Source organism: Rhinoraja longicauda, chromosome 3 (genome assembly GCF_053455715.1).
Source record: "Rhinoraja longicauda isolate Sanriku21f chromosome 3, sRhiLon1.1, whole genome shotgun sequence".
Taxonomy (NCBI): domain Eukaryota; kingdom Metazoa; phylum Chordata; class Chondrichthyes; order Rajiformes; family Arhynchobatidae; genus Rhinoraja; species Rhinoraja longicauda.
This window is the reverse complement of record NC_135955.1, coordinates 75650663-75677038: the sequence shown is the minus strand read 5'-3', so window position 1 is coordinate 75677038 and position 26376 is coordinate 75650663. Positions and strand designations below refer to the sequence as shown.

Below are 26376 nucleotides of genomic sequence, written 5' to 3'. Positions count from 1 at the left end.
AAGAATGAGGCTGGATTATTTGTAAAATGGCTGTCTAAAGCAAATTCCTTAAAACATACATGTTAATTTGATATTTGTACAAGGTGTTAATTAGCGGTGAGGCTTCTTATGTGGGATCAATGTTTTGCCGTATCCTATTTAGGGGATTAATGTGAATAATTAGCAATTAGTAATACTGGATATATGTTGTCCAGATACCTTGTTAATAGGGATAACCATTTCATCTCCATTAAGATTTCATTATCAAATCTCCACAGGTACATCTCTCATAATTACCAGTCTAATATGGGGATCCCACTGTGCAGCAGAGGACAGTATTTGGTGTAATGTGCTCAGGTGGCATCTTCAGAAAACACAGATAGGCAACATTTCAGGACAGGACTCTTCTTCAGATGCTGCCTGACCCAGTGAGTTACTCAAGCACTTTGTGTCCTTTTGTGTAAACCAGCACCATGTTTCCACACTCTGTATATTAATTATTTGGATGCACTCTATGGGAAAGAAGGGCTTTTTTCTATGAAGACAAACCGTCAAATGGCAATGGGTTGTCTAGGCACACCTGTCAAATACTAATGGATCAACTAGGTCCTGTTGCCAATTAAAATTCTAATAATTCATCTTTTTTTTTGCCTAATACGATTACAGAAGAGGAACAGATACTGCAGCAGCAACAACACAGGAGAAGGAAGAGGAAGCAACAAAATCATTAGAGGTGCAGTTAGGAAGATTGATGTGGTTATCATATCAGGAACTGCTTCCATCAAGCTTCACATTTGGACCCTGCAAAAGCATGGCAGATAAACCCCAGAGTATTTCATTTACATTTTCATCATCTGGTTTCCACAACTGTCTGCTCTAAAGAGGAACACGATTCACAAAATTTATTACATGCTATTTAACATAAAATACACATAACGTTCTCATTTGACTGGTTATGTTTATCATAAGTTCCAGGAGCAGAATTGGGCCATTCGGACCATCGAGTCCACTCTGCCACTCAATCATGGCTGATCTCTGCCTCCTAATCCAATTTTCCTGCCTTCTCCCCATAATCCTTGACACCTGTTCTAATCAAGAATTTATGGGGCCCAAATTTGTTCACAGTACTCCAAAAGCGGCCTGACCAGTGCCTTATAGAGCCTCAGCATTGCATCTCTGTTTTTGTATTCCAGTCCTCTTGGTATAAATGCTTGCATTGAATTTGTCTTCCTTACTACCGATTCGACTTGCAAATGGAGGATCCGGCCTGGGGGGATCGCCGCGAGGGAGGTGAGGGGAGAATAATGGACAATGGGGGGGGGGAATCAAAAGGAAGAGCCGGCGTACTTTGTAACTTTGTCAGCGTCGTAGGTGGCCACTATTTGTATACATTGGGTATGCAAGCAAAGAATTTCACAGTGCGTAATCACATGTGACAATAAAGTATTCCATTCCAAATTAACTGTTTGGGAGTCCTGCACCAGCGCTCCCAAGTCTCTTTGCACCCCTGATTTCTGAATTCTCTCCATTTAGAAAATAATCTATGTTATGTTTCAATTCCAACTTTTGTCATATTGAAAGACAGGCAAGAGTCATGGTGTCTGAAACGAAGTTGACACCAACAAACAAAGTGCTGGAGTAACTCAGCGGGCCAGGTAGCATCTCTGGAGAACATGGATAGGTGATGTTTCAGATCAGGACCCTTCTTCATTGACATCCAGCAGGATCCTTGGCTCTAAGCAGAGTGTTTTCCCAATCGCAAGATTGGACTCTTCGTGGACTTAGAAGATGGCATCAGAGCGTGGCAACACTCCGCGTGCGGTTCTCGAAGATGATCTACCGTTCTCATGTATAGTATGATTTGACTAGATAGCATGCAAAATAAACATTTCATTATCTCTGTACACATGACAATAAATAAATTGATTAACCAATCATGCTTGCCCTAGAAGACATGGGCAGGTTTGATGTGGAATCACAAGTTTTACAAGTAGAAACGGATATTGTACCTTTCTGAAAAATAAGTACCTAAAACACCAAGTTAGAGGCAGAATATAAACTACAGAAACGACAAATTATATTATGATGACCTTCAAATTATTCCTCTTAATAATGGGACATAAGACATAAGCATTTTATTCTTCAATACTAGTATTCCCTAACTTTATTACAAAGACTATAAAAGGCTTCAAATATTAGAGACAAAATGATATTATCTCTTCTATTAGCCAAATGTAAACAGCAGTGAGCTAATTAAATAATTTATTTCGATTTTTGCTGATCCAGTACACCAAAATATTGAGATTTGATTTTTATGAAATAAACATTGCACTAAGAATTCAATATAAAACAAATGATTTGTAATGAGGGATTCATAGCATAAAACTGAAAATAATGTGATACCCCATCACCTTAAGACAGTTTTTAAAAATCCCCCTCCAGGTTTATTGGTATGGATTAGAATGCAAACTTTTAAAATCAGTCCTATAATTCTCCTCCATTAAGCTTATGCACTCTCTGTCACCTCCACAATTGAATGAATACCTTTATATTGCAATGCACTATGTAATTTTAATAGAGCACTGAAATGTGAATACAGAATCAGTCCAAATTACTTTTCAGATTCCATTTTCACTTGATTCGTGTAGCTAACTAGGATTATACAATTTTTATAAGGCTCTTCTAACCCCAAATATTTTCGGTATCAGCACTCCATTTAATGGTCTGCATGTTATCTCGCCGTTGCTTGGTGTAGACATTGGCTTCTCCCTTTTGTAAACGTCTTCTGGAGGTACTCTTTTGCTGCTTGGTGAGCTGTTGTTTAATTTTTCGTTTGATCACATTCTAAAACACACAAAAGCTCAATAAATACAAACCAGAATAAGTGGCATTCACATAACAGTTAGAAATCTTACCTACATTGATATCTATCTATATATTACTAAAACTCTGTTTGATTGTGCATTATATGGTTTGGGGCTTGACACAGCCAAAACGGTACACGATAGCGCGACAATTTTAGGCCCACCTTACTCACCATTCCTCCGCGTTCTCAATAAACCCACTTTTGTTACTTTTTAAAAACAATTTACCTAATTTACCATATAAACTTTAATAAATGCGCTCCCCCCCGGGAGGACCTCCGCCCGTCCCAGCGTGCCCCGCGCCTGACCTTCCTCCCATGATGCAGCGCACGGCACAGGCGGCGACAGAGGATCCACAAGATGGCTGTCACCGCTGATCGCAGCCGAGCTGCAGGTGAGCCACGCCCGGCCCGCGTGAGAAATGGGGCCGAGGTCAGTGCCTTCTCCCTGTCCACTCTCGCCCACCCATGGCCGCGGGAGACAATCCCGGTCCGGCAACGGGTCCATGCAGTCAGGAGGCGCTTTGGCTCCACGACCGGCCCGCAGGAGAAACGGGGCAGAGGTCAGTGCTTTTTCCCTGACCCCCCCAGCCCGCCCACAGCCACTAGGTATTCCCCGCCTGGCAACGAGTCCACGGTTGGGCCGAGGGGGAGAGGGGTAGGGAGGGAGAGAGGGGAGGGTGAGAGGGTAGGGAGGGAGGGGATGAGGTGAAGGGAATGGGCGTAGGGGAGGGGAGGGCCTAGGGGGAGGGGAGGGTGGAGGGCCTAGGGGGGGGGGAGAGAGGGTGCTGCACCAAAGCAGGAGAGGTTTGGACCCAACGGGTCCACTTGGTCTAGTATGATATAAAAATGTTTCAAATGAAATAAACAATGCAATGTTCATTATAAACTAAACGCTGCATTACTCTACCCAACACATTTTTGTTCAGTCATAGTTAACAGTTAATTCCCAAGAGTGAGTATTTGAATACAAACTTACTGGTGGGATCGTTGAAGTACTCAAAAAGCTGGCTGTAGAACTCACACTGGTGGTTCTCTGTCTGTGCTCATGGGAATCCAACAATTCATCCCTGAAGAAAGGTAACATTTTCATCATCAAAACTAGAACAGTATAACTGCATTTCATGACACACAAATAAATCTATAAATGTGGAATTTGTTATTAAAAAATGTTAAACTCAATGTGGTTGAAATGTGTTCTGGATTACTTGTGGTGTCAATGAAACTGCATAGCCCCACTAGTATGTAACGTTTAATGCAACAGAGCAGTGACAAATTCTATTGTGATAGGGTCAGACAGGAACTTCAGTTCATTTAGCTCAAACATTCAATATTCCATTTTTGCACTTCTAATGATGGTAAATGTCACTTGCTCCTCCTGAAATTCCCTTTAGGTTTCTTGCACCACAATCCAGAACCAGGGGCCACAGTTTAAGAATAAGGGGTAGGCCATTTAGAACAGGGATGAGGAAAAACCTTTTCAGTCAGAGAGTGGTAAATCTGTGGAATTCTCTGCCTCAGGCCAATTCGCTGGATGCTTTCAAGAGAGAGCTGGATAGAGCTCTTAAAGATAGTGGAGTCAGGGGGTATGGGGAGGAACGGGGTAATGATTGAGAATGATGAGTCATGATCACATTGAATGGTGGTGCTGGTTCTAAGGGCCGAATGGCCTACTCCTGCACCTATTGTCTAATCTTTGCTGGTAATCTACTTCGTATACCATACTTTACATAGGCAAATATACCAAACCATTTAAAAAAATAAGCTTCAGAAATATTGTGAAAATTTTAGTAACGATCTCCAAGACCTCTCATATCAAGCCAGCTAGTCCATTTGGTCCATGCTGCTCCCAACAGAGCAATCTTATCAGATTCACTCCCTCGCTCCGTATAACACATACATGATAATATTCTCAATCACTTTCAGCTTCTAGTACATCCCCAAATAATAGTTCTATTTTTCTCCTCGAACAGATAGATATTTTTAAAATCAAGATATACTGACATTCATTATTTGCCCTTGGTTTTCATTTGATACTGAATCTAAATTTGAAGAAAATACTTCTCTAATTTAAAAATCATTACATATCAAGATCACAAGATTCCACTTTGAACATCAGAAATCACAATAAGGTGGCACATATGTGGACACGGGAGAGCTAACAGAAAGTATATTTCTGGTTGTAATCATGTAATTAGCAACTTCTGCTACATGCATAAAAGTTAAGAATAAGATTGTGTTTACAGAATGTCCTTTACAAGCACAGAGATAAATTTAAAATCCAATGTGGGCGTAAAAAATTGAATGGCGGAAATAATTACACTATACATAAACTACAATTTCAAAACAAATGTTATCCTATCACTTGTTTCTTTGCCCTTCAAAGTATTTGCAATTTCAGTCTTTCAGAGACTATCTGATGACTTCAGTAATGCAATGATTCGCTAAATGGTCTGCAGTTCACTTATAAGGCCGAAGGCAAAAGAACAATTCAGAATCAACTGCACGAACAATTCATAAGAGAATCATGGAGTTATTACAACATAAGTGGCCATTACATGACCATCGAGTCTATGCTGCTCTTTCCAACAACACCATCAATCACATTCCCCAATTCTTTCTTCATTGCTCAAATTTATTTAAGGTCATAAGGAATAGTAGAATTAGGCCATTCGGCCCATCATGTCTCCTCCACCATTCAATCATGGCTGATCTATCTCTCCCTCTTAACCCCATTCTCTTGCCATCTCCCCATAACCTGCTACCTGTACTAATCAAATTTACTCTCAAATGCTTACATTCTCATTGAAAACACTAATTAATTGTTTCTACAACCATTATAAACTAGTTTCTAATTATACTCCAAAGTAAAAAAAGTTTCTTCATATTCCTCTCATAAATTAGTTTAAATCTGTGCCTACTGATTCTTGAAACTTCCTTTGGAAAAGTTTCCCTTTATTTAATTTAGACATTCTAATCAGGAACTTGCAACCTCTATCAAAACTCCTCACAATATTTTTTCCTTCAAGGACTACACCAGTTTCTCAATTCCAACTTACAGCTGAAATTCTTCACCTCTGGAGCTATTCTAGTAAATCCTTTAATTGCCAGCTTTAGCACCTTCAGTTTTCCTAAAGTTTGATGACCATAATTGAATCGGTACTCCAATTGTGGAATGTTTATTATTTGGGTTCAGTGTTTTGTACTCTGTCTCTGCTTACGAATCCAGGATTCTACAGGCTTTGCCAAGCACTCTTTCAAGATGTCTTTTAACTTTCAAGATCTGCACAATGTACACCCAGGTCCATTTTTCTCTTTACATCCTTCAGAACTATGCCAATTAGTCTATAATGTCAAAGTGTATCAATTAGTACTTCTCTGGTTCTTCCACTTTTCTGTCCATTCAACCAATCCTATGTCTTCTTGCAAGCTATTGTTAACTGCCTCATAGTTTACTACAGTGCCAAACTTGGGAGTCATTCATAAATTTTGAACATTTCAAAATGCACACCCATATTCAAGTCATAAATATAAATAAGCACATCCCTGCACTGACACTGAGAAAACTGTTCATCAATATCCAATCTGGAAAGCAGCCAATTACTCTCTTTAAACCCATTTCTTATTCCTGCTGTCAATGACCGTTTAAATGTGTGGACCTGACTCTTTTAAACTGACTTTTTGTGTGGGATTTCATCAAATGCCTTCTGAAAATGTACATTGATGATATCCACTGCTGTGGCTTGATCATCCTTCATCATTAAAAATTCTATATAGAAAGTTAATAAGCCAATTAGATATTGCTAAATTAGTACCTGAAAGGTTTAAATTCCTTGTTTTGAATGGAGAGATCAATTAAATCAGGGTATTCTTCCTCATCCTTTAGAACATCATCACTCTGGTCTATTTGATGTTTTGTTTCAGTCACACATTCAAGATAATGTGTTTTACCATCTCCAGAAAGTTCAACACCACCAGCCACTTCAGCACATTGTTTTTCATCTTCCTCAACATTTATTTTCAGTGTGACCAGATTAATACTTTCAATGTCATTATTGCCAGTATCATCCTTGCATTCTTGTTCAATCATATTGCAACTCGAAGTAGAACCTTCAGAATGTGTTTCATTGATAGCAAGCAAATCCTTGCTTTCAGCTGTTTTGTTTACATATTTAATTTCTTCATCCAGATTATGTTCTGAAAGTTCATTCTCAGAATCTTCCTCTTCAGAGGCTGAAGCAATCAGCAGTGCGGCATCTTCTTGGAGCTCTTTACTGTAACCACTAACTTCTACCTCTACATCCAATGAAGCCTCCTTCCTAAAGATGATGGAGAAGAATCTTTTTAGCGTAAAATATGTTCACAATGCAAAATTAAATCTATTTTCCATTACAAGGCAAGGCAAAACCATGGAGTTGTGTGCAGGGCAGAATGGGAGAAGAAAAATAAAGGAGTGGAATACAAAACAATGATGCAGCCTCAACTGAAGTATTGTGTTCACTTCTGGTCATCTTATCATAAGGACGTGAAGGTTTTAGAGAGGGTCCAGAGAAAATTTACAAGAATGGTTCCTGTGATGAGGGACCAGCCACCAGCTAGATTAGAGAGGCTGGGATGGTTTTCTTTAAAGAAATGGTAAAGGAGAGATATAAGAATATATAAAACAGTATGCATGTTCAGAGCAGATTATGAAAGGGTGTGCCTTTTGAAGGAGGGGTCAGGGACTGGTGGACAAGGGTATTAAATAAAGATAGTAGTAAATTGAGGAAGAACTTTTTTTTGTCAGAGAGCAGATATTTGGAATCTGGAATGCAGTCCCTGGAGACAAGGTGAAGACATTGGATAAATACATGGTAGGAAAATTTGGAAGGCTATGGAGAAGGAGCAGGGTGGAGAACCAATGAATTGCACTAATAGAGTGGACATAGACATGAACTTAAGTTAAGAGGAATACAGACATTGGTTAAGTCTTGCCAATCTATATACTAAAACTCTCGTTTGTTTGTCTGTTTGTTCCTGAACTACAGCCAAAACGGCACGGCAATTTTAAGCCCACCTTACTACCATTGTCCCTTTGGTGCTAATGGAAGGTTTCATTGAAATTGGTGTTATATTTTTAATATTATTCACATTTTAAAGCTTAAGTCCATCTCCTAGGGAGGGAGGTGGGAGGGAAGGGGAGTGGAGGGAGGATGAGGAGGGGATAAGTGGAATGGAGTGGAGGGGGGGGGGGAGGGGGAGGGAGGGATGAGGGGGAGGGAGGGATAAGGAGGTTGAGGGGGGTGGAGTGAGGGGAGGGAAAGGAGAGGGGGAGGAGAGGGGGAGGAGAGAGTTCGGGAGGAGTGGGTGCTGCACCATGCAGGAGAGGTTTGGGCCCAATGGGTCCACTTGGTCTAGTTTTTAATTAAAAATCATTTCTGATGATCTAGTGCTGGAAATTGAAAAAAAAAAAGTAACAAATTCAGAATGATGCTATTCTGAATGGAGGTAAAATTTAGTGGTTTCAATGTAGGCATCGAGCATGATACAATGGAACGCTCTCAGCAAAGGACAACCTGTAGCTCAAAGAGGAGGTCAAAGATATATTCCAGTAAACTGTATTGATCCTGCTGTAGGAATGGAGAACTGACATGTGGAGGTATTCCCTAATCAATGGCTAGATAGATGAGAATGAAATCAGGAACGTCACTCCCACTCACCTGAGCAACAAACAGGTTGACAAATTGAGACAGATGAAGGAAAAAAGTTAATTACCATATCATTTATGACTCAGACTGTTTTGTCATTTCGAACAAGTTAGCCACATCATTCTACGATTAAATGGAATAACAGTGCTACTTAACCCAGTTAAAGGACAAATTTGGGAAATATACCAAGGAAAAATATACAATGCAATAATTGTGTGGAAAATGTAATCACCGAATGAAGAGGAAGACCCCTCGTATTATTAGACCGATGGTTGATAGGGGCGAGGAAAAGGTAGAGAATAAAGTCCTTTCCACTAAAATCCTTTCGTAGAGGATAGAATGGAGATAACCTATGATTTCCCACTGGGGTTTAAATAGCTATACTCATCTATCTAGATTTACAAACATGGCTATGCAACAATATTAGTAGTAGGGTGATACAAAACCTTTCAAAATAAAAAAGTTTAAAAAAAGTTTGGAATGCATCCTTAAGGATAGTATGGGCTGAATTGGGCCTAAGCGGACGCTTGCACTCAGTCCGCCAAGGTCTACTGAATCACTAGGTTGCTAACCATTATTACTCCCCTTCCTGAGCTTCCTCCATTGCCAGAGCGAGGCAAACTGGAGGAACAGAACCTCATATTCTGCTTGGATAGCTCACAACCTAAATGGTATGAACATTGAATTCCCCAATTTTAGATAACTAACCTACAAACAACCCATCTCCCCTTTTCCCCCTCTCTTCCATGGACTCTAGGTGTAGATTCTCACCCATTTCTCCCCTCTCCCTATAATTCCTTGCTCTGGCTTCACAATTTTCAACTCTTCTCATTTTTTTGCCTTTCCATCTCTGCCCTTTGTCCAACCATCTGCCTATCAAACTCCACCCCCACCCGCCCCCCTCAGCAGTATCCATCTCTCACTCGCTAGGTTTTGTCCTGCTCCTCCTTTCTTCTAACTCTCTCCCCCCCTCCCCCCCCCAATAAATTCGGTCTGAAGGGCCATGACCCGAAACATCGCCTAACCATGTTCACCAGAGACGCCGCCTGATCCACTGAGCTACTCCGGCACTCTAACGTGGCAGTCGAGCCTGCGCAGTATGCTCCCATTTGCCGGGCCCGTCAGCCGTGCCCGCGCAGTTGGGGGAGGGTTGCCGGGTCCGGTATCCGCATGTGTGCAGTTGGAGGAGGGTTGCCGGGCCCGGCGGCGGCGCGCCCAGAACGAATGAAGAGACGGAATTTGAAATAACCGAACATCTTTTGCATTACAACGGGAACCAAACGGGTCCATGGGTCGTCTAGTATATTCTAAAAATGCATTACTGTCGCGCAGAAAGGACTATCCTTTGAACAAACAATGAGCATGGTAATAATCATTCATTTACAAATGAAGAACATTACATATCTATATACAATATGATTTATACAAATAATGCTAACCTGATGTCATTAAACGTTGGATAAAGCTCACTTTCGTAGTTAAAACGCCTGATAAAAAAATCACGGATACACTTCACATCTCTGTTAAAATACCTGGTAGAATAAAAAAGTCAGATGTTCATTCATTGAAACATTTTTAACTGATGTAACATTTTTAGCTGTTCTTAAAGCCATATTTTCCTCAAAATCTCTTCAAATAGCAGGAAGAATATCCAAGTTTTCAAGGTCCTGATTGTTTGGAAAGATGGGCCAAGGAATGGCAAATAAAATTTGTGGATTCTAAAACTAGAGGGCATAGGCTTATGGTGAGAAGGGAGATATTTAAGAGTGATCTCAGAGGCAACTTTTTCCACTCAATTAATACTCCATATCTGGATCGAGTTGGCAGAGGAAGCTATATAAGCGGATATGATGTTGAAGACATTTGGAATAGGAAGGGTTTAGAGGGCTGGGATCAAATGCAGGCAAATGGGACTAGTCCAATATGCCAACTTACATAGCACAGACAAGGTGGAGTAAAAGAGCCTGCTTCTATGCTGTACAGCTCTATGACTGTAGTTATGCATTTGTCACCTATATAATTTCCCTTCTGAGAAAATGATTTAAAAAAAATCTCACAGACACCAAGATATAACACATGCTTAATTTAATGAAAAAAAGGAACTCCCGAGTATTACTTTGATGAAGTGCCTCGATAAGATTACAGAAACTGCAAATATATTAATGCCCAAAAAATGCAAGTTAGAATATTGTTGTATCTCATTCCAGTGAATCATCACAATTTAAGTGGATAAAACATTCTAGCTCCATAAAGGGAAAATACCCATTTTTAGTTCTGTATTTACCATTCAGCATTTAAATGAGATGTCGATACCATCTGTGGGAAATCAATCATCGTGACACGATCGTCATCATTTATCATCATGTTGAATTCATTGAAGTCACCATGAATTAAACCATGATTAGCAAGCTTCACAATAAGTTCCATTAACTCATTATATGTTGCTGCTGGATTATTAAGTCGATGAACTTGGCACCTGAGGAAAAATACAACAAATAATGATTTTTAAATGCCAAAATACTTATTCACCTTAGTTCATTTTGGAAGTTTCACGTTTGCAGATCAAAATGCTTTGTTTTAGTAACAAATCGGGACCAGCTCCAATCATAGACAATCTATGTGAGCGGTGAGGAAATGACAAGTATATAATGTGAAAAGCATTTGGTTACTCAGTTTATTAGCAATAAAACAAGTTATTTGTTCTCTCAATAGTTATTTAAAACATATTTGACATGTTACTGTAATAAAAACATCAGAATTTTATGCACGTGCCATGTAAGACATTGATAATGAATTGATTTTTTTGTGATTATTGAAATTTGCCTTTTACCACAATTTTACACTCGAACTTGAAGAACATGTAGGCCATTTGGCTCCTTGCACTGGCTCCACAATCAGTAAGGTCATGGCCGATCTTTTCTTTCAGCATATTTTTGATATATCTACATTATCACCTCAGGTCTCTTAAAATGCAAAAATCTATCAATCTGTCTTGAATTTATTCAAGAGCTGAATCTTCAAAATCCTTTTGTTAAGAATCACCACAATTCCCTACCCCACTTTGGTGAAGGAACGTCTTGTTTAAGTCCTGAAAATCCGACTGAGATCCCTCGTCCAAGAACCCTAACTAAAAGAAACATCAATGCTATACTTAATTTTGCATTTAACCACTTCAGATCCTGGTCGTTTCAGAAGGTCACTAACATTAAATGTTAACTCTAGTTCATTTCCTTGCAGATAATGTCAGAGCTGCTGATTTTTTTCTAGTGTTTCTTTTGCATTTCAGATTTGCAGCATCTGTAGTTTTTCTTTTATATCCCTGCAGCTATCCTGTGAAGCATGTTAGAATTGTATGTTTCAGTGAGATTACCATCCATTCTTCTAAACGTCAGTAAGTATTGCCCAGTCTGGTTAATCTCTCATCATGGAACAATTCCCCATGCACTCACCTGGCAAAGCTTTATAGCATTCCCTCAATTGCAAGTATATTCTTTCTTTCGTACAGATTCAACATTATCATGGAAAACTTGTTTTAAACCAAAGTTCCCAAATTTTCCCACAATAAGGTCCGAAGAAAGGTTCTGACTTGAAACGTTAGCTGACTATTTCCCTCCACAGATACGGGTTGTTCTGCTGAGTTCCTCCTGCAGTTTAATTTTGGCTTCATATTTACCTTCCCACCTATTTGTTGTACCTACCTATCAAATTTTAGCAATTACTATATTAGGACAGTTGGGTCCCCCTGAACACCAACATTTTCAATGCCTTACTATTTAAATAACTTTTGTTTTATTGCTAATAAATTGGGTAACTTCAAATGCTTTTCACATTATATACATGTCATTTCCTCACCACTCACATAGATTGTCTATGTAACTTTAAAGCTTCCCTGCATCCTACACTGCCCTATGTTTTTCAGAGGGTGGTACATAAATGGAACGTGCTGCCAGAGGAAGGAATAGAGACTGACAAGTCTCTAATAGAGACTGTCAAGGAATAGAGACTTACAACATTTAACAATCACTTGGACAAGGATAGGAAAGATTTGGAGGAATATTGGGAACTCACAGGTATGTAGGACTAGGCCACATCACCTTGGGCACGCTACTCCTGCATTGAGAAAATATAGGAGCCTGAAAACTGTAACGTTCAGGTTCAGGAACAACTTCTTCCCAACAACCATTAGGCTATCGAACACTACAAACTCCAACTAAACTCTGAATTATGAATTGCTTGGGTTGTATTAGGAATATTGGGAATTGTTTTGTCATTGCACTATAATTTTTATTTATTGAACTTTTTTTTGTTTATTATATTATCTATTATGTACTGTTTATAAACCTGCTGTGCTACAAGAAATATATTTTTTTTAACACTTTAGTTTCATAATCAAAATCAATTTAGATGAGGGGGCTAAGGTCTCCACACCAATTTCTGGGCAATGAAGCAGTGGAAACTTCCTGTGCAAAACACAACTTGCATTCCTACTCTGATTTTTGTCTGTTATTCAGTCTGAATCCATGGCAGTATATTACTGCAAAGGCTATGGATGTAGGACTTTGGATCCTGGAGATTTACTGATTTTCAATCCAATTAATTTAATTGATTCAATGATCTTTCTGATGACAACTTCTTTCAGCTCCTTTATTGGTGCAGGCAGGCAATTCACTGCAGGCTGCCTTCATAAATCAGAGACATTCATCTTGGTATCCAGCAACTTCCTGTGGATTCCATGGGGTTTTATTTTTCAATTAAAATTAAACCTCGTTTATATCTGAAAAAAACCATGGCTAAAATCCAAGATGATTAATCAACATCCCTTTCTCTGACCTGAGCAGTCTTTCTGTTATTATAGCTGTAGCTAGAGAGGTTTGGAAAATGTAGTTAATGCCTCTATTATTCCCTCCCTCACTTCTTTTAACACACGAGAATACATTTGTTTTTAGCATGATGAGTTACCTAATTTCAAAGATGTTATTTACATTCTCTTTTTACATTTGCCTGATCCAATATTTCACAATTCTCTTCAATTACAATGAAGGTACAATCCCCTACTTTCAGAACGCATACGCAAAGTATTCAATAAAAATATTTTCTACCTTTTGTCCATATAGATTACCTTTTACGTCTCTAATTAACCCTATTCTCTTCATCCATGTATTTACACTGATCAACAAAATATTTATAAAATTACCGTAACTCCACAAAAATCTCAGACTGACTTTTAGATTTTAGCCACATTGATTATTTCCTTGTATCAAGTTTTTGAATAACATTACATGATGTGTCACAACCAGCTTTTTGAAAATAGCAGGAAAAATTGTTAAAAATTGTTAACAATGAACTTGGAGATCAGAAAGCAAGGTTACTAAAATAAGATTACTCGGTAAAGTTTGGACATCAGGCATTAAGCATCTTGCACACTTACGAGGATGTTGCCAGGACTTGAGGGTTTGAGCTATAGGGGAGAGGTTAAGCAGGCAGGGACTCAAGAGGTCAGGAGGGTGAGGGGCGATATTATATTGGTGTCCAAAATCATGAGAATACATCGAATAGGCGGAGAGTCTCTTGCCCAGAGTAGCGGAATCGAGAACCAGAGGACTGGTTTAAGGTGATGGGAAAAATATTTAATGGGAACCCGAGGGGTAACTTTTTCAGGCAAAGCGTGGTAGGTGTAAGGAACGAGCTGCCGGAGAAGGTAGGGAGGCAGGGACTACCGCAACGGTTAAGAAACATTTAGACAGGTACATGGATAGGACAGGTTTAGAGGGATATGGGCCAAATGCAGGCAGGTGAGACAAATGTAGATGGGGCATGTTGGCCGATTTGGGCAAATTGGTCCTAAAAGCCTGTTTTCACATTATAAGACTCTATGACAAAGCTGAGTATGTTCTTAAAAACAGAAATTATACTCACAGGGGGTAACCATTTAAGAGCTCCATGATTATTGCGTGCCTATTGAAATCCACTGGCTTGGGAACAGGGAATCCTCGATCATATAATGCCTTGACATAAATATATCAACATAACTGAGTAAAACATATATTTTTTTACATCCTGGCATAATCAGTAAAACTCCAATAATCTAACAACAAATAGTTTGGAAATGCAGATGGTTCAGCATCTGGTTCAAAATATCATTCATCTTGTTTCCTGCTCTCCCTTTAAATTCACAAGGTCTCAATTTTCCATGTTCACAATAAACTCGCCAGATTAATGGGAAATTTTATTATACTACTATGTATCATGCAAAACGCGAATTAAATGTGTTGGGGTATTAATAGGAACAATGCCCACTCATCAGGAAAATCTGCTGCTCCAGTATCAAAGTCCCAAGGGTGTCAGATTAACAGTTTTACTGTGGCTAGATATTCATGAAAAATAACCATCCATCACAAGCAAGTGAGCTTTTTAGTGAGATATACTTAATTCATATATTTCAGGATGATTGATGAAGGCAGGATGGTGGATGTTGGCTACATGGACATTAATAAAGCATTCAATAAGGCAGGCTAATACAAAAGGTTAAAGCACATAGGATCTATAAAGATTTTGCAGATTAGATTCAAAATTGGTTTGACTATAGAAGACAGAGAGTAGGAATGGAGGCATGTTATACTGATTGAAGACCTGTGACCAGTGGAGTTCTGCAAGATTCAATGCTGGGTCCTCTATTGTTTGTGACATATAGAAATTATTTGTAGGTTGAGCGATTCGCAAGTTTGCAGATGACATGAGAATTGGCAGAGTTGGGAATCATGAAGAAGTTTGTGAAACGCTACAACAGAACATAGATCGGTTTGAAATCTAAGTGGATAAATAGCAGATGGAGTTTAAACTAGACAAATATGAAGTGCTGCACTTTGGAGCTCCAATATATGAGGAAAGAAAAATGTAAATGTCAGGATCCATAGTAGTAGTGATGTGGAGAGGGACCTGAAAGTAGCATCACAAATTTGTTAAGAGGGTGGTTAACAAATGGCATATAGTGCAAGTGCCTTTATTGGTAGGGCCACAGAGTATAAAAGTTGGAAAGACATGTTGCAGCTGTATAAAACCTTGAGTATTGTGTGCATTCTGGCCATCCTTCCCTTACAAGAAGGGTGTTGAGGCTTTGGAGAAGGCGAAAAAGAGATTCGCTGGGTTGTTGTGTGGATTAGAGTGCATTAGCTGCAAGGAGAGATCGCAAAATGTTAATTATTTTTGCTGGATTGGCAGACACTAAGGAGTGATTCGATAAAAATATATAATATTATGCGAGGCATGACTAGGGTAGGTAGTCAGTCTTTTTCCGGGGGCGGAAATCTCAAATATCAGGGTACAAGGTGTGAGGGGTAGCATTTAAAGGAGATTTGAGACAAGGTTTTCTTTTACATAGAGAGTGGTAGATTCCTGAAATGGACAGCAGGGGAAATGCAGCCATTATTTCTGCTTCCACCAACTGTACCATTTTCGTCAGGTTGTTAGAATATGACATACGTTTCCAAATTCCTGAACCAGCCTAGATAACATGATGACAGGGAGAGGGAAAAGGAAAGATTAATTTGGTCAGTTGCAATTAAGAGACATTAAGACAGATACACTTGCGTCAATGAAATAAATTGATTCTTCTTGCATTGGTGGCATGGGATTTACATTCAGCTAAGGGATCGATAAAGGGATTATTGACATGCATCATTCTCAATTCTACCCGCCTAGTTTATGCACTCAAGTCTCTGAAGTGGGTCTGAATTCTGCAAGATTCTGAGTTACCAGCAAAACTGCTCTCACTGAACAGGCTCACATCTGGAGTGCAAGGCCTTCCACATAAAAACTTTAAACAAGGACATAAGAATGCAAAACACCAATTCAACTGATGAACTTAATACTAATGTGAAATAAATAATTTTAATTTCTATTTTGGGAATTAAAGTTGCATGGGTCAAAGCAACTTTAACAATTATAAATGTAAAATAATGACAACATGAATCTAGTGGCATAGAACTATACAAGTGTGTAGGTGAATGGTAGAGTCTGGGGCTAGTCGAGGGGATATGGGGTGTATAAAGTGGGATTAGTGTACAATTAAGGTAAATAGATGATTAATGCTCAAGGCACATTCAGCGAGTTATATGGCCCTTTTCTTGAAGTATGATTCTTTATTTGTGGGTGCAACATTTAAAAAATATTTCAAATAAATAGTTTGGGAAGAACATTTATTAAAAATACCAGCAACAGTTAAAGGTATCAAATAAAATAATTTGTTATTTAACTGTATTTTGAACAAACCACATTACATGTACAAGTATGCTAGTATTTTGGATAAAATACACATTACTTTTTTAATGCAATAAGGCAAATTCTTTGCACATACGGATAAAAAAAAAAATAGTTCAGTATTTAAAAAGATCAACTACCTTCATATATGCATATTCCTTCATTGCTGCAAGGCGGGATAGATAAAGCCAGGACATTTTTTGTCTATGTTTGTGGTAGTCACGCTTATTCTTCAAATTCCGAAATGATGTGCGACCCAATCTATGTAGCTTTAAAGCAAGCTGCTGCTCTTCTTCATTTGCAACTATATAAATATCTGTAAGAAATCAATGTAAATTATGTTACTGGTGTATCTTCTTAAAACCAGGTTTAAAATTTCTGAGCATCAAAATAATGTATTTGTAGTATTCACGGGAACTTCTTAAATTGACCACAACTCCAAACAGTATATATACCATTTACTATGAGAGCTTCATGTGAAAAAGGAATTTTATTGGACCCTAGTGTAATCTGACAATAAATTAATCTGAATCTGAAATCATTGTTACATTGTTGGTAATGTTAAATCCAGCCACAGGAGAGTCATATTCCAAAATGATACCGAGAACTCCATCACCGATAGAAAAGTTTAATTTATGATGTTTTTATTAGACTTAGCTGCATACAAATTGAGGGGGCGAGGGGGATGTTGGAGGGTAAGGTGTCAGGGAAAACCAAGTTACAATGAGGCTGGTTTGCAGTGCCGAACTCTTTAGTAATACTGAAACTAGGCTGCATAATCATGCATGGACAAAAATCCAAAATATTGTACATCGCTATGCAAGCTCGGTTTCATCCTCCTTTTGGGGCACCAGACACAAATGGAACCTGGAAGGAACATTATGTACAGGTACACCATCGATTTTCCGGCACCCCAGGTACCAGAGCATTACCAGATTATTCATTTTGCCGGACCAACAGGTGTCACGGAATAATAATTCAACAATACATCTCTGACCCACTAATTACACCCCTCCAATTTCTCTAAAGCACCTTGGACTGCTGGAAACTTAAATAAAGAATGAACAATTAACAAAGAAAACAATCAACCATTTCAAGATGGAAGCACTCGTTCCGCAACAGCATGCATCACACGCAATGCTCTTGTAATTTTGTTCTCATTAAAGGAGGTGCCAGATCATCAGTTGCTGGAAATCAATGGTGAGCCTGTGCTTTGTTCAATTCAGGCTGAACTCATATTTTCTGTTTTATTTTTTGTTCAAATCATTCTGTGGCACACAAAACAAGATCCAATTTCTAGGCAAGCTGTTGCAAGAGGGCGAAGACAGGTGGATGGATGGATAAATAGACAAATTGATAAAGCGTCCTAAAGTTGTTTCCAAGCTATTGTGATAAGATAGTTATAGACGTTAATAACTTACAAATAAAACAAAATGAATCCTTAATTATAAATCAAGATAATGTCTTATCATGCAAGATAAATATCGGACCCCATCAATCTATCGTCCTTGTGAATTTGATAGTGCTGGACTAGATTTTCCAGCCTTTTGGATGTCATTCCTACTCATACCCAAACACTTTTATTTCATTTTCCCTACATTTTACGTAGCATTATTCTATCTGGTCTGCAGCTGCAAACCTACCCACTTTTGTGACTTCATTACTCCAGACCCCAAGGCTCCAGTCTCATGCCCAGCTCAGGGTGCATCAGGATTCTGGACTTTGGCCGTTTACCCTGCTTACTTCAACTCCACTACAAATGAGCAAGCAGGTGCCAGGCCATTTGGAGTTTCTGAACAACTGAATGCCAGATTATCAGAACTTTAATGTAATTATTTTCTTACCTGATTCTTTGCCAACACCCATTTGGTTCCCAACAGAATTAACGACATTTCGAGCAGAGAGTGTTTTCAGGGCCAGGTAATCATATCCAGTATTTGTCAAGCGATAACCCTGTACCACTAAAGAAAGAGTTTGAGATTAATCAAAAAGGACAAGGGACAGACAGAATGTAGAAGGGGAAAACTGGTTATCTATTTCTTGTTCTATCCTTCCACTGGTATACAAGAGAAACTTTGAGCTATTGGTCATTTGAATGTTCCAACACATTCAATATTGGCGGCCTACCCTGTTCTAATGAAACTTAATGCCAAGTCTACATCATACATTTTCTTCTTTTAGGTTCTTTATTGCATTTCATCCCAAGCAGAAAGCCCAACAACCATTTTTTCCAATGAACAGCAGGTGCCCAGTTTTGAGAAGTTTTACAACAAAACCTCTAATTTTGCATTGGCAAGTTCATTTATGTTAGATAATAGGACACTAGGTAACACAGGCGCACTTTACTCTATACTCAACTGATAACAGCAAACAAAAAACAAAATATTGCAAGAGAAAATGGGAAACATTTTGTTTGTGCATCCATTCATCAATATGGATTGTCCAAACATGTACCAGACATTATAAACTGAATCAGAAATAAAAATAATTTGATTAAGTTAAGATCTTATCGAAACGTACAAGATTATTAAAGGGATGGACATGTTAGAGGCAGGAAACATGTTCCCAATGTTGGGGGAGTCCAGAACAAGGGGCCACAGTTTAAGAATAAGGGGGTAGGCCATTTAGAACTGAGATAAGGAAAAACCTTTTCAGTTAGAGAGTTATGAATCTGTGGAATTCTCTGCTTCAGAAGGCAGTGGATGCCAATTCTCTGAATGCATTCAAGAGAGAGCTATATAGAGTTAAGGATAGAAGAGTCAGGGAGTATGGGAAGAAGGCAGGAACGGGGTACTGATTGAGAATGATCAGCCATGATCACATTGAATGGCGGTGCTGGCTCAAAGGGCTGAATGGCCTCCTCCTGCACCTATTGTCTATAGAAACATAGAAACATAGAAAATAGGTGCAGGAGTATCCTTCGAGCCTGCACCGCCATTCAATATGATCATGGCTGATCATCCAACTCAGTATCCTGTACCTGCCTTCTCTCCATACCCCCTGATCCCTTTAGCCACAAGGGCCACATCTAACTCCCTCTTAAATATAGCCAATGAACTGGCCTCAACTACCTTCTGTGGCAGAGAATTCCACAGATTCACCACTCTCTGTGTTGGAAGGAAATGCAGATGCTGGTTCAAACCGAAGATAGACACAAAATGCTGGAGTAACTCAGCGGGTCAGGCAGCATCTCTGTAGAGAAGGAATAGACGACGTTTCGGGTCAAGACCCTTCTTCGGACTGAGAGTCAGGAGAACGGGAAACAAGAGATCTAGACGGCGATACAACCTACTTCCTCCAGTCTGACTTCAGCTGTGAGTTAGTTAGTTGCACTTGCACGCAAGTCTACACATTGTGGCCACTCCAGAGGAAGCAACTTGCACTACTAAGGAAACGAAGGGGAGTGAGAGAAAGAGAGAGTGAGAGAGAGGGACAAAGGGAGTGTGATTCTGCTGGTGATGCATCTTTGAGTTACTAAACCAAGGGCAGTGGTTTTAAAACTCCACCGCTCTGCCCATTCACTGCAGACTTGTGGCCAGCAAGATACTGCTCACACCATCAAATGTTGGCTCCCCCCCATGGCTTTTTTCCCTCTTTACTCTAGTCTCACAGGCCATCTGGGAGCTGTACACCACAGACTACATTTCTACTTCATTTAACAGTAAAATACAAATTTGATTAAAAATAACTGACTTGACCACATCAGGTGTGGTCAACTTGCTAACGCAGCCCTGCCTTATCTCTCCGCCCCACCACTCACCCGCCAAGGTTTACCCAGGCACCAATGGTCCACCTTCCAGGCAAGGTGTGCGATCAGGCTTAGACCTCACCGTGCCCAGTTCATTTCACCCCGAATCCCAATCCCCTTCAACCACCACCCTGCTGCAGGGAATAGTTCAACCCTGACAGTCAAGTTGGCTTCATACCGTACAAAAGTACAGCACAGGGACAGGCCCTTCAGCCCACAATGTCTGTGCCGACTACAGCCAAACTAGCACCTCTACTCAATCTGCCTAGACCTACGTGATCTCCCGGCTGCTAAACACTTTAACTCCCCCTCCCATTCCCACCCTGACCATTCTGTCCTGGGCCTCCTCCACTGTCAGAGTGATGCCCAAAGCAAATTGCAGAAATACTACGTGAAAATGAAAAATGTCAACACTGAGTGTTTTGGAAAATATAAAGTGATGAGTATAGTAGATTGCAAGGGCAAACTAACACAAGGCAGGTGATTTATTTATTACTTCTGTTACTTACTTTTTGTTCGCTCAAAAGCTAATAGTTTATGTTTTACCAGTTCAAGCAGGATCTTGTTGCATCCACCATGTTTAAGGTTTGAAATTGAAGCAATAAGACTGGGTGGAACAATTTCATGATTTTTCATTCCCATTTCAACCTGTATATTGAAAGGAAAAGCAAGGTGAAGAATATTATTTTAAAATGCTGTGATTAAAATAACAAAGGATGTAATATATTATCGAATAGAAATAATTAAGAGCAAGGTGACAATCAATCCCACCCATCATGCCACCTACACATTGAAGGGGAATAAGGGAAAGAAACAGGCCAAATTCGTTAACTAGTAATCTCCCAACTGAAAGAAATTAAACAAATCCTGCCATATCTATGGAGGGGAAGAAGGGGGGGAGTGGAAGAAGGGGGGGAGTGGAAGAAGGGGGGGAGTGGAAGAAGGGGGGGAGTGGAAGAAGGGGGTGAGGAGATGGAGGGAGGGTGGTGGGGAGTGGGGGAGAGGGTGCTGCACCAATGCAGGAGAGGTTTGGGCCCAACGAAAGTTTCATTGAAATTGTTATATTTTTTAAGTTATTCACATTTTAAAGTTTAAATCTATCTCTGAGGGAGAGAGGGAAGTTCTTTGTTCTCCAAAATATTCCAAATGGAATTTAAACTGGAGGGAGGGAGGGATGGTGGAGGGGGGATAAGGGGGGTTGAGGGGGTGGAGTGGGGGATGGGGAGGGGAAGGGGGAAAGGGGGGAAAGGGGGTGGAGGGAGGGGAGGAGAGGGGAGTGGGGGAGGAGAGGGTGCTGCACCAATGCAGGAGAGGTTTGGGCCCAACGGGTGCACTTGGTCTAGTTATCAATAGTCAATTTATTTGTCACATACACATAAATGTGCAGTGAAATGAAAAATTACCCGCAGTTCAACAATAAGACCAATAAGAATAATCAATAGAAATGCAATAACACATACAATCATAAACCAACACCAAACAAAAGAAACATCCATCACAGTGAGTCGCCTCCAGTCCCCACCTCACTGTGATGGAAGGCCAGAATGTCTTTTTCTCTTCCCTGCCGTCTTCTCCCGCGGTCAGGCTGTTGGAGTTGCCACATCGGGGCGGTCAGGGCTCCCGACATTGAAGCCCCCGCCGGGCGGAGAAAATCCCAGGAAAGGTCCACGGCGGGCCGACCCAAGCCCCGCGATTCAGGGTGGGCGAAGATGTCGGCCCCCACCCAGGGGCCTGTGGGCTTCCGACGTCCAGGCGGCCCGCGCCGGAGCCTCCGGAGACGAGTCGCAGCCGCTCCCGCAGCATCCGAAGGCAGCCAGCGCCGCAGGTGGTGAGTCCGGGCCGCGGGCTCTGCGAACCAGAGCCCGGGTGGTCCCAGCCGGAGCCCGCCAGCTCCAGGTGCATGGCCGGTGGTAGGCCGCAGCGGGAACGGAGGCACGACACAGAAAACAAAGGTCGGGTCTCCGCTCGGGAGAGACACTTTTACAGTTCCCACCCCCCCCACATAACACACAACCGCAAACACTACATCATATTTAAACTACAATTAAGACAAAAACAACAAAAAACTCAAAAGACAACGGACTGCAGGTAAGCCGCAGCTGCGAGGGCAGCGCTGGCTCCTCCGAGTATTTTGCTGATTATCACTAAATTGCAAGTCAAGTCAAGTCAAATTTATTTGTCACATACACATACACGATGTGCAGTGAAATGAAAGTGGCAATGCCTGCGGGTTGTGCACAAAAAAGAATTACAGTTACAGCATATAAATAAAGTTAATAAGTTACTATTAGAGTCGACAAAAATTTAGTCTCTGGGGTTATAAAAGTTGACAGTCCTGATGGCCTGTGGGAAGAAGCTCCGTCTCATCCTCTCCGTTTTCGCAGCGTGACAGCGGAGGCGTTTGCCTGATCATAGCATCTGGAACAGTCCGTTACTGGGGGCAATCTTATATCCTACTTTTACGTGTAGGAAGAAACTGCAGATGCTGGTTTACACCGAAGATAGACACAAAATGCTGGAGTAACTCAGAGGGTCAGGCAGCACCTCTGGAGAAATGGAATAGGTGATGTTTCGGGTCAAACTGAGAGTCAGGGGAGAGGGGAAACTGGAGATATGAAAAGGTACATTACAGATCAGAGCCGGCACCTGCTTTTATCACTTGTTATGGTCTCAAGAACTTAAACCTGCTTCCTTTTCAAGCTTTGCAGATAAACTATAAGGGTCTTTCCAAATTATTCCCAAAGGTTAAACCCCCACTAGATGTGAAGACCAATAGAAAAATATTTCACTCCAAGTATAGCCATAAAATATGGCCTTGCGAAATTCAAACAGTATTACTTGAATTATCTATTACAACACAATGTATTTTTTAAACTTGAATTTTTCTTTGGCTGATCACACTGCTTGTAAACTTTCAAAATTCCAGTTCTTTGTCTCTTTTCACTTTTGCAGCCTTTGTAGGAAATCCACACGGTGCAGTAAAATATCAAATAATCCAGGAAACAATTGCTCAAAAATCCCAATGATTCAGCATCTGTCTCACACGTTTGTTTGGAGTGTGACCCAGGGGTCTGGACTGCATGCTGATATTGTCCAGGGCCGGAAACAATCCAACATGGATAGATTTACAGCAAGAGCTGAGGTCCAGAGTGCCCATTTGTTTCAGTTTGACTTGACGACCGGAAACATGCAAGTGGAAACTGTCTCGGTTCTCTTTCTGTTCCCGTTAAACTCATTATGTTCCCCGAAAATTTATACCTAAAAATGTATTTAAAAAAAGTGAAATAAACATTCTGTTGTGTTGTTAACAATAGTGTGGATATTAGCAGATGACACCACAATTAGTGGGATTGTGAGGATGTTATCCTAGATTAGAACAGGATCAGATGAACTGGAAGAGTGGACAAAAAAAATGGCCATGGGAATTTTACTTTGGCAAGTGTGAAATGATGCATTTTGGGAAGGTAAACCAGGGCTGGATGTACGCAGTGAATGGCAAGGGCCTGGGGAGTGCGGTAGAACAGAGATCCAGTGGGCAAGTTATTTAGTTCCCTGAAAATGATAACAAACTAAATTTAGATTTATTGCACTGTCTGGACAATGACTTGTTAAGACAGTCTAGGGGGGAAATGTCCAAATATAGTTATAAGGTGAGAGGGGAAATGTTTAATGGAGATGTGCGGGTCAAGGTTTTTTTTAAATACAGAGTGGTGGAGGCCTGGAATACATTGCCAGGGGTGGTTGATACCAGAACGCATTACCAGGGAGGCTGATACGATAACGGCGTTTAAGAGGTTTTCATATAGGCACATGGAAGTGCTGGGAAAAGTGGGATATGGAACATGTGCAGGCAGATGAGATCAGTTTAACTGGGCATCATGTTCGACAAAAACATTACAGGTCGAAGGGCCCATTCTTGTGCTGTACCGTTTTATGTTCTATCTTCTATTATTGTCACTTGTACTGAGGTAAAGTGAAAAGCTTTATTTTATATGCTGTCCAGTCAGGTCAGATAATAATGTACATAAATACAAGCGTCCAAATCTGTATAATAGGTAATGCAAAGGGGAAGATATAGCGTGCAGAATATAGATCTCAGCATTGTAGCACAACAGTTCCATAGACAAAGTCCACAATTGGGTTGAGGCAAATCGGACAGTACCATTGTTAATGGTAGTGCTGTTCAGAAGCCTGATAAGAGGGGAAACAAGCTGTTCCTAAGTCTAATGGTGCATAAGTTTTTGTATCTTCTGCCAGAGTGAGTGAGAGAAGGAAGAATGACTGGGTGATTTTGTTGGCTGCTTTTCTGAGACATCATGTAGTGTAGAAGGAGTGAAGGATGGCAAGACTCATCCGTGTGAATAACTGGGATACATCCAGAACTCTGCAAATTCTTGGGCAGGATAGGATTTGTGTACATCTGGAAACACAGGGGTAATCAGCATGGCTTTGTGCAGGGGAAATCCTGTCTCACAAGTTCACAAATTATGGGAGTAGAATAAGGCCATTTGGCCCATCGTGTACCGTTTAGGCTGTATTTCCAGGAACAACAGACAAATATATATATATATAAACATACAAGATGAGTTTTAGTAATATAATAATATAGAATTAATTTACACCGGCCATGGTAGCGAATCGCTATGGTAGAGTCACCATGGTGGTGAATCTGTGGAATTCTTGCCACGGAAGGCTATGGAGTACGTCAATGGAGATAGACACAAAATGCTGGAGCAGTCAGCATCTCTGGAGAGAAGGAATGGGTGACGTTTCGGGTTGAGACCCTTCTTCAGTTCCTTCCTACATACAGGTCAATGGATATTTTGAAGGCAGAAATAGATAGATTCTTGATTCGTACGGGTGTCAGGGGTTATGGGGAGAAGGCAGGAGAATGTTAGGAGGTAGAGATAGATCAGCCATGATTGAATGGCAGAGTAAACTTGATGGGCCGGATGGCCTAATTCTGCTCCGATCACATGACAGCGGCAAAGAGCCGAGTGATGGGGGGGGAAGGATGCCGGGGGGGGGGAAGGATGCCGGGGGGGGGGGGGGGGGGAGGATGCCGGGGGGGGGGAGGATGCCGGGGGGGGGGGGGGGGGATGCCGGGGGGGGGGGGGGGGAGGATGCCGGGGGGGGGGGGGGAGGATGCCGGGGGGGGGGGGGGGGGATGCCGGGGGGGGGGGGGGGGGGGAATGCCGGGGGGGGGGGGGAATGCCGGGGGGGGGGGATGCCAGCCAGGCCTCGGTCACTCAGCACAACAAGAGGTTCAAGAGAGAGCAGGTTTGAGACTTACCCCGACCAGTACCCTGAAATCATCTCTGCTCAGATACCTGAGCAGCACCACGTTGAGTTTGCCCATGGCGCCGGCGGCCCTGGAGCAGAGGCCGTGGAGCGGAGGTCCCTGGAGCGGAGATCCCTGCCTGGAGCAGAGGCCGTGGAGCGGAGATCCCTGCCTGGAGCAGAGGCCGTGGAGCGGAGGTCCCTGGTCTGGAGCAGCGGCCGTGGAGCGGAGGTCCCTGCCTGGAGCAGCGGAGGGCACTCGTCCGCAGCCCCGCGAGTACCAACCGCAGCCACACGCGCCCGGGTCCGGGCCGCCGCACAACTGCGCACGCGCGGCCCACACACCCCCCCCCCCCCCCTCCGTCCTCACCGCCGCTTGAGAATTCAAGTTTCAGGTCGTTACTTTCCTCAATTAAAACGTCCGTCAGTTTCCAAATATGTGTATATGTGTTTGTGTGTGTGTAAAACAGTGCATTGGATTAGACTTTTTTTCTTTAAAAAAGAAAATCCGATGCAATGTTTTACTGTAGTTTGCGTGCGCCCTGGTTGAACGCAGGCCAAGC

At 41.2% G+C, this 26376-nt stretch overlaps 1 protein-coding gene across 1 annotated transcript; it reads right to left on the bottom strand.

Moving 5' to 3' along the window:
- Window positions 1-26121, bottom strand: riok2 (RIO kinase 2 (yeast)). Its single transcript, XM_078396450.1, has 10 exons — window positions 25827-26121; window positions 21043-21181; window positions 18630-18746; window positions 16926-17101; window positions 14446-14534; window positions 10814-11005; window positions 9969-10061; window positions 6658-7161; window positions 3822-3912; window positions 1-2823 (listed from the first exon to the last, which is right to left on the bottom strand). Exons 1-10 carry the CDS (start codon window positions 25890-25892, stop codon window positions 2662-2664), a joined length of 1629 nt encoding a protein of 542 aa, XP_078252576.1. The 5' UTR covers window positions 25893-26121; the 3' UTR covers window positions 1-2661.
- Window positions 26122-26376: the final 255 nt, after the last annotated feature.

What these genes read in the sequence shown, in the direction of transcription:
- riok2 (XM_078396450.1), bottom strand. Translation starts at nt 25,892, where the DNA reads ATGGGCAAACTCAACGTGGTGCTGCTCAGGTATCTGAGCAGAGATGAT. An exon ending in CTCTTAAATGGTTACCCCCT is followed by an intron (nt 11,006 to 14,445) that starts GTGAGTATAATT and finishes ATTTTTCCTCAG; the next exon opens with GTGCCAAGTTCATCGACTTA. An exon ending in AAGGAATTTAAACCTTTCAG is followed by an intron (nt 3,913 to 6,657) that starts GTACTAATTTAG and finishes ACCTTTCTTCAG; the next exon opens with GGATGAATTGTTGGATTCCC.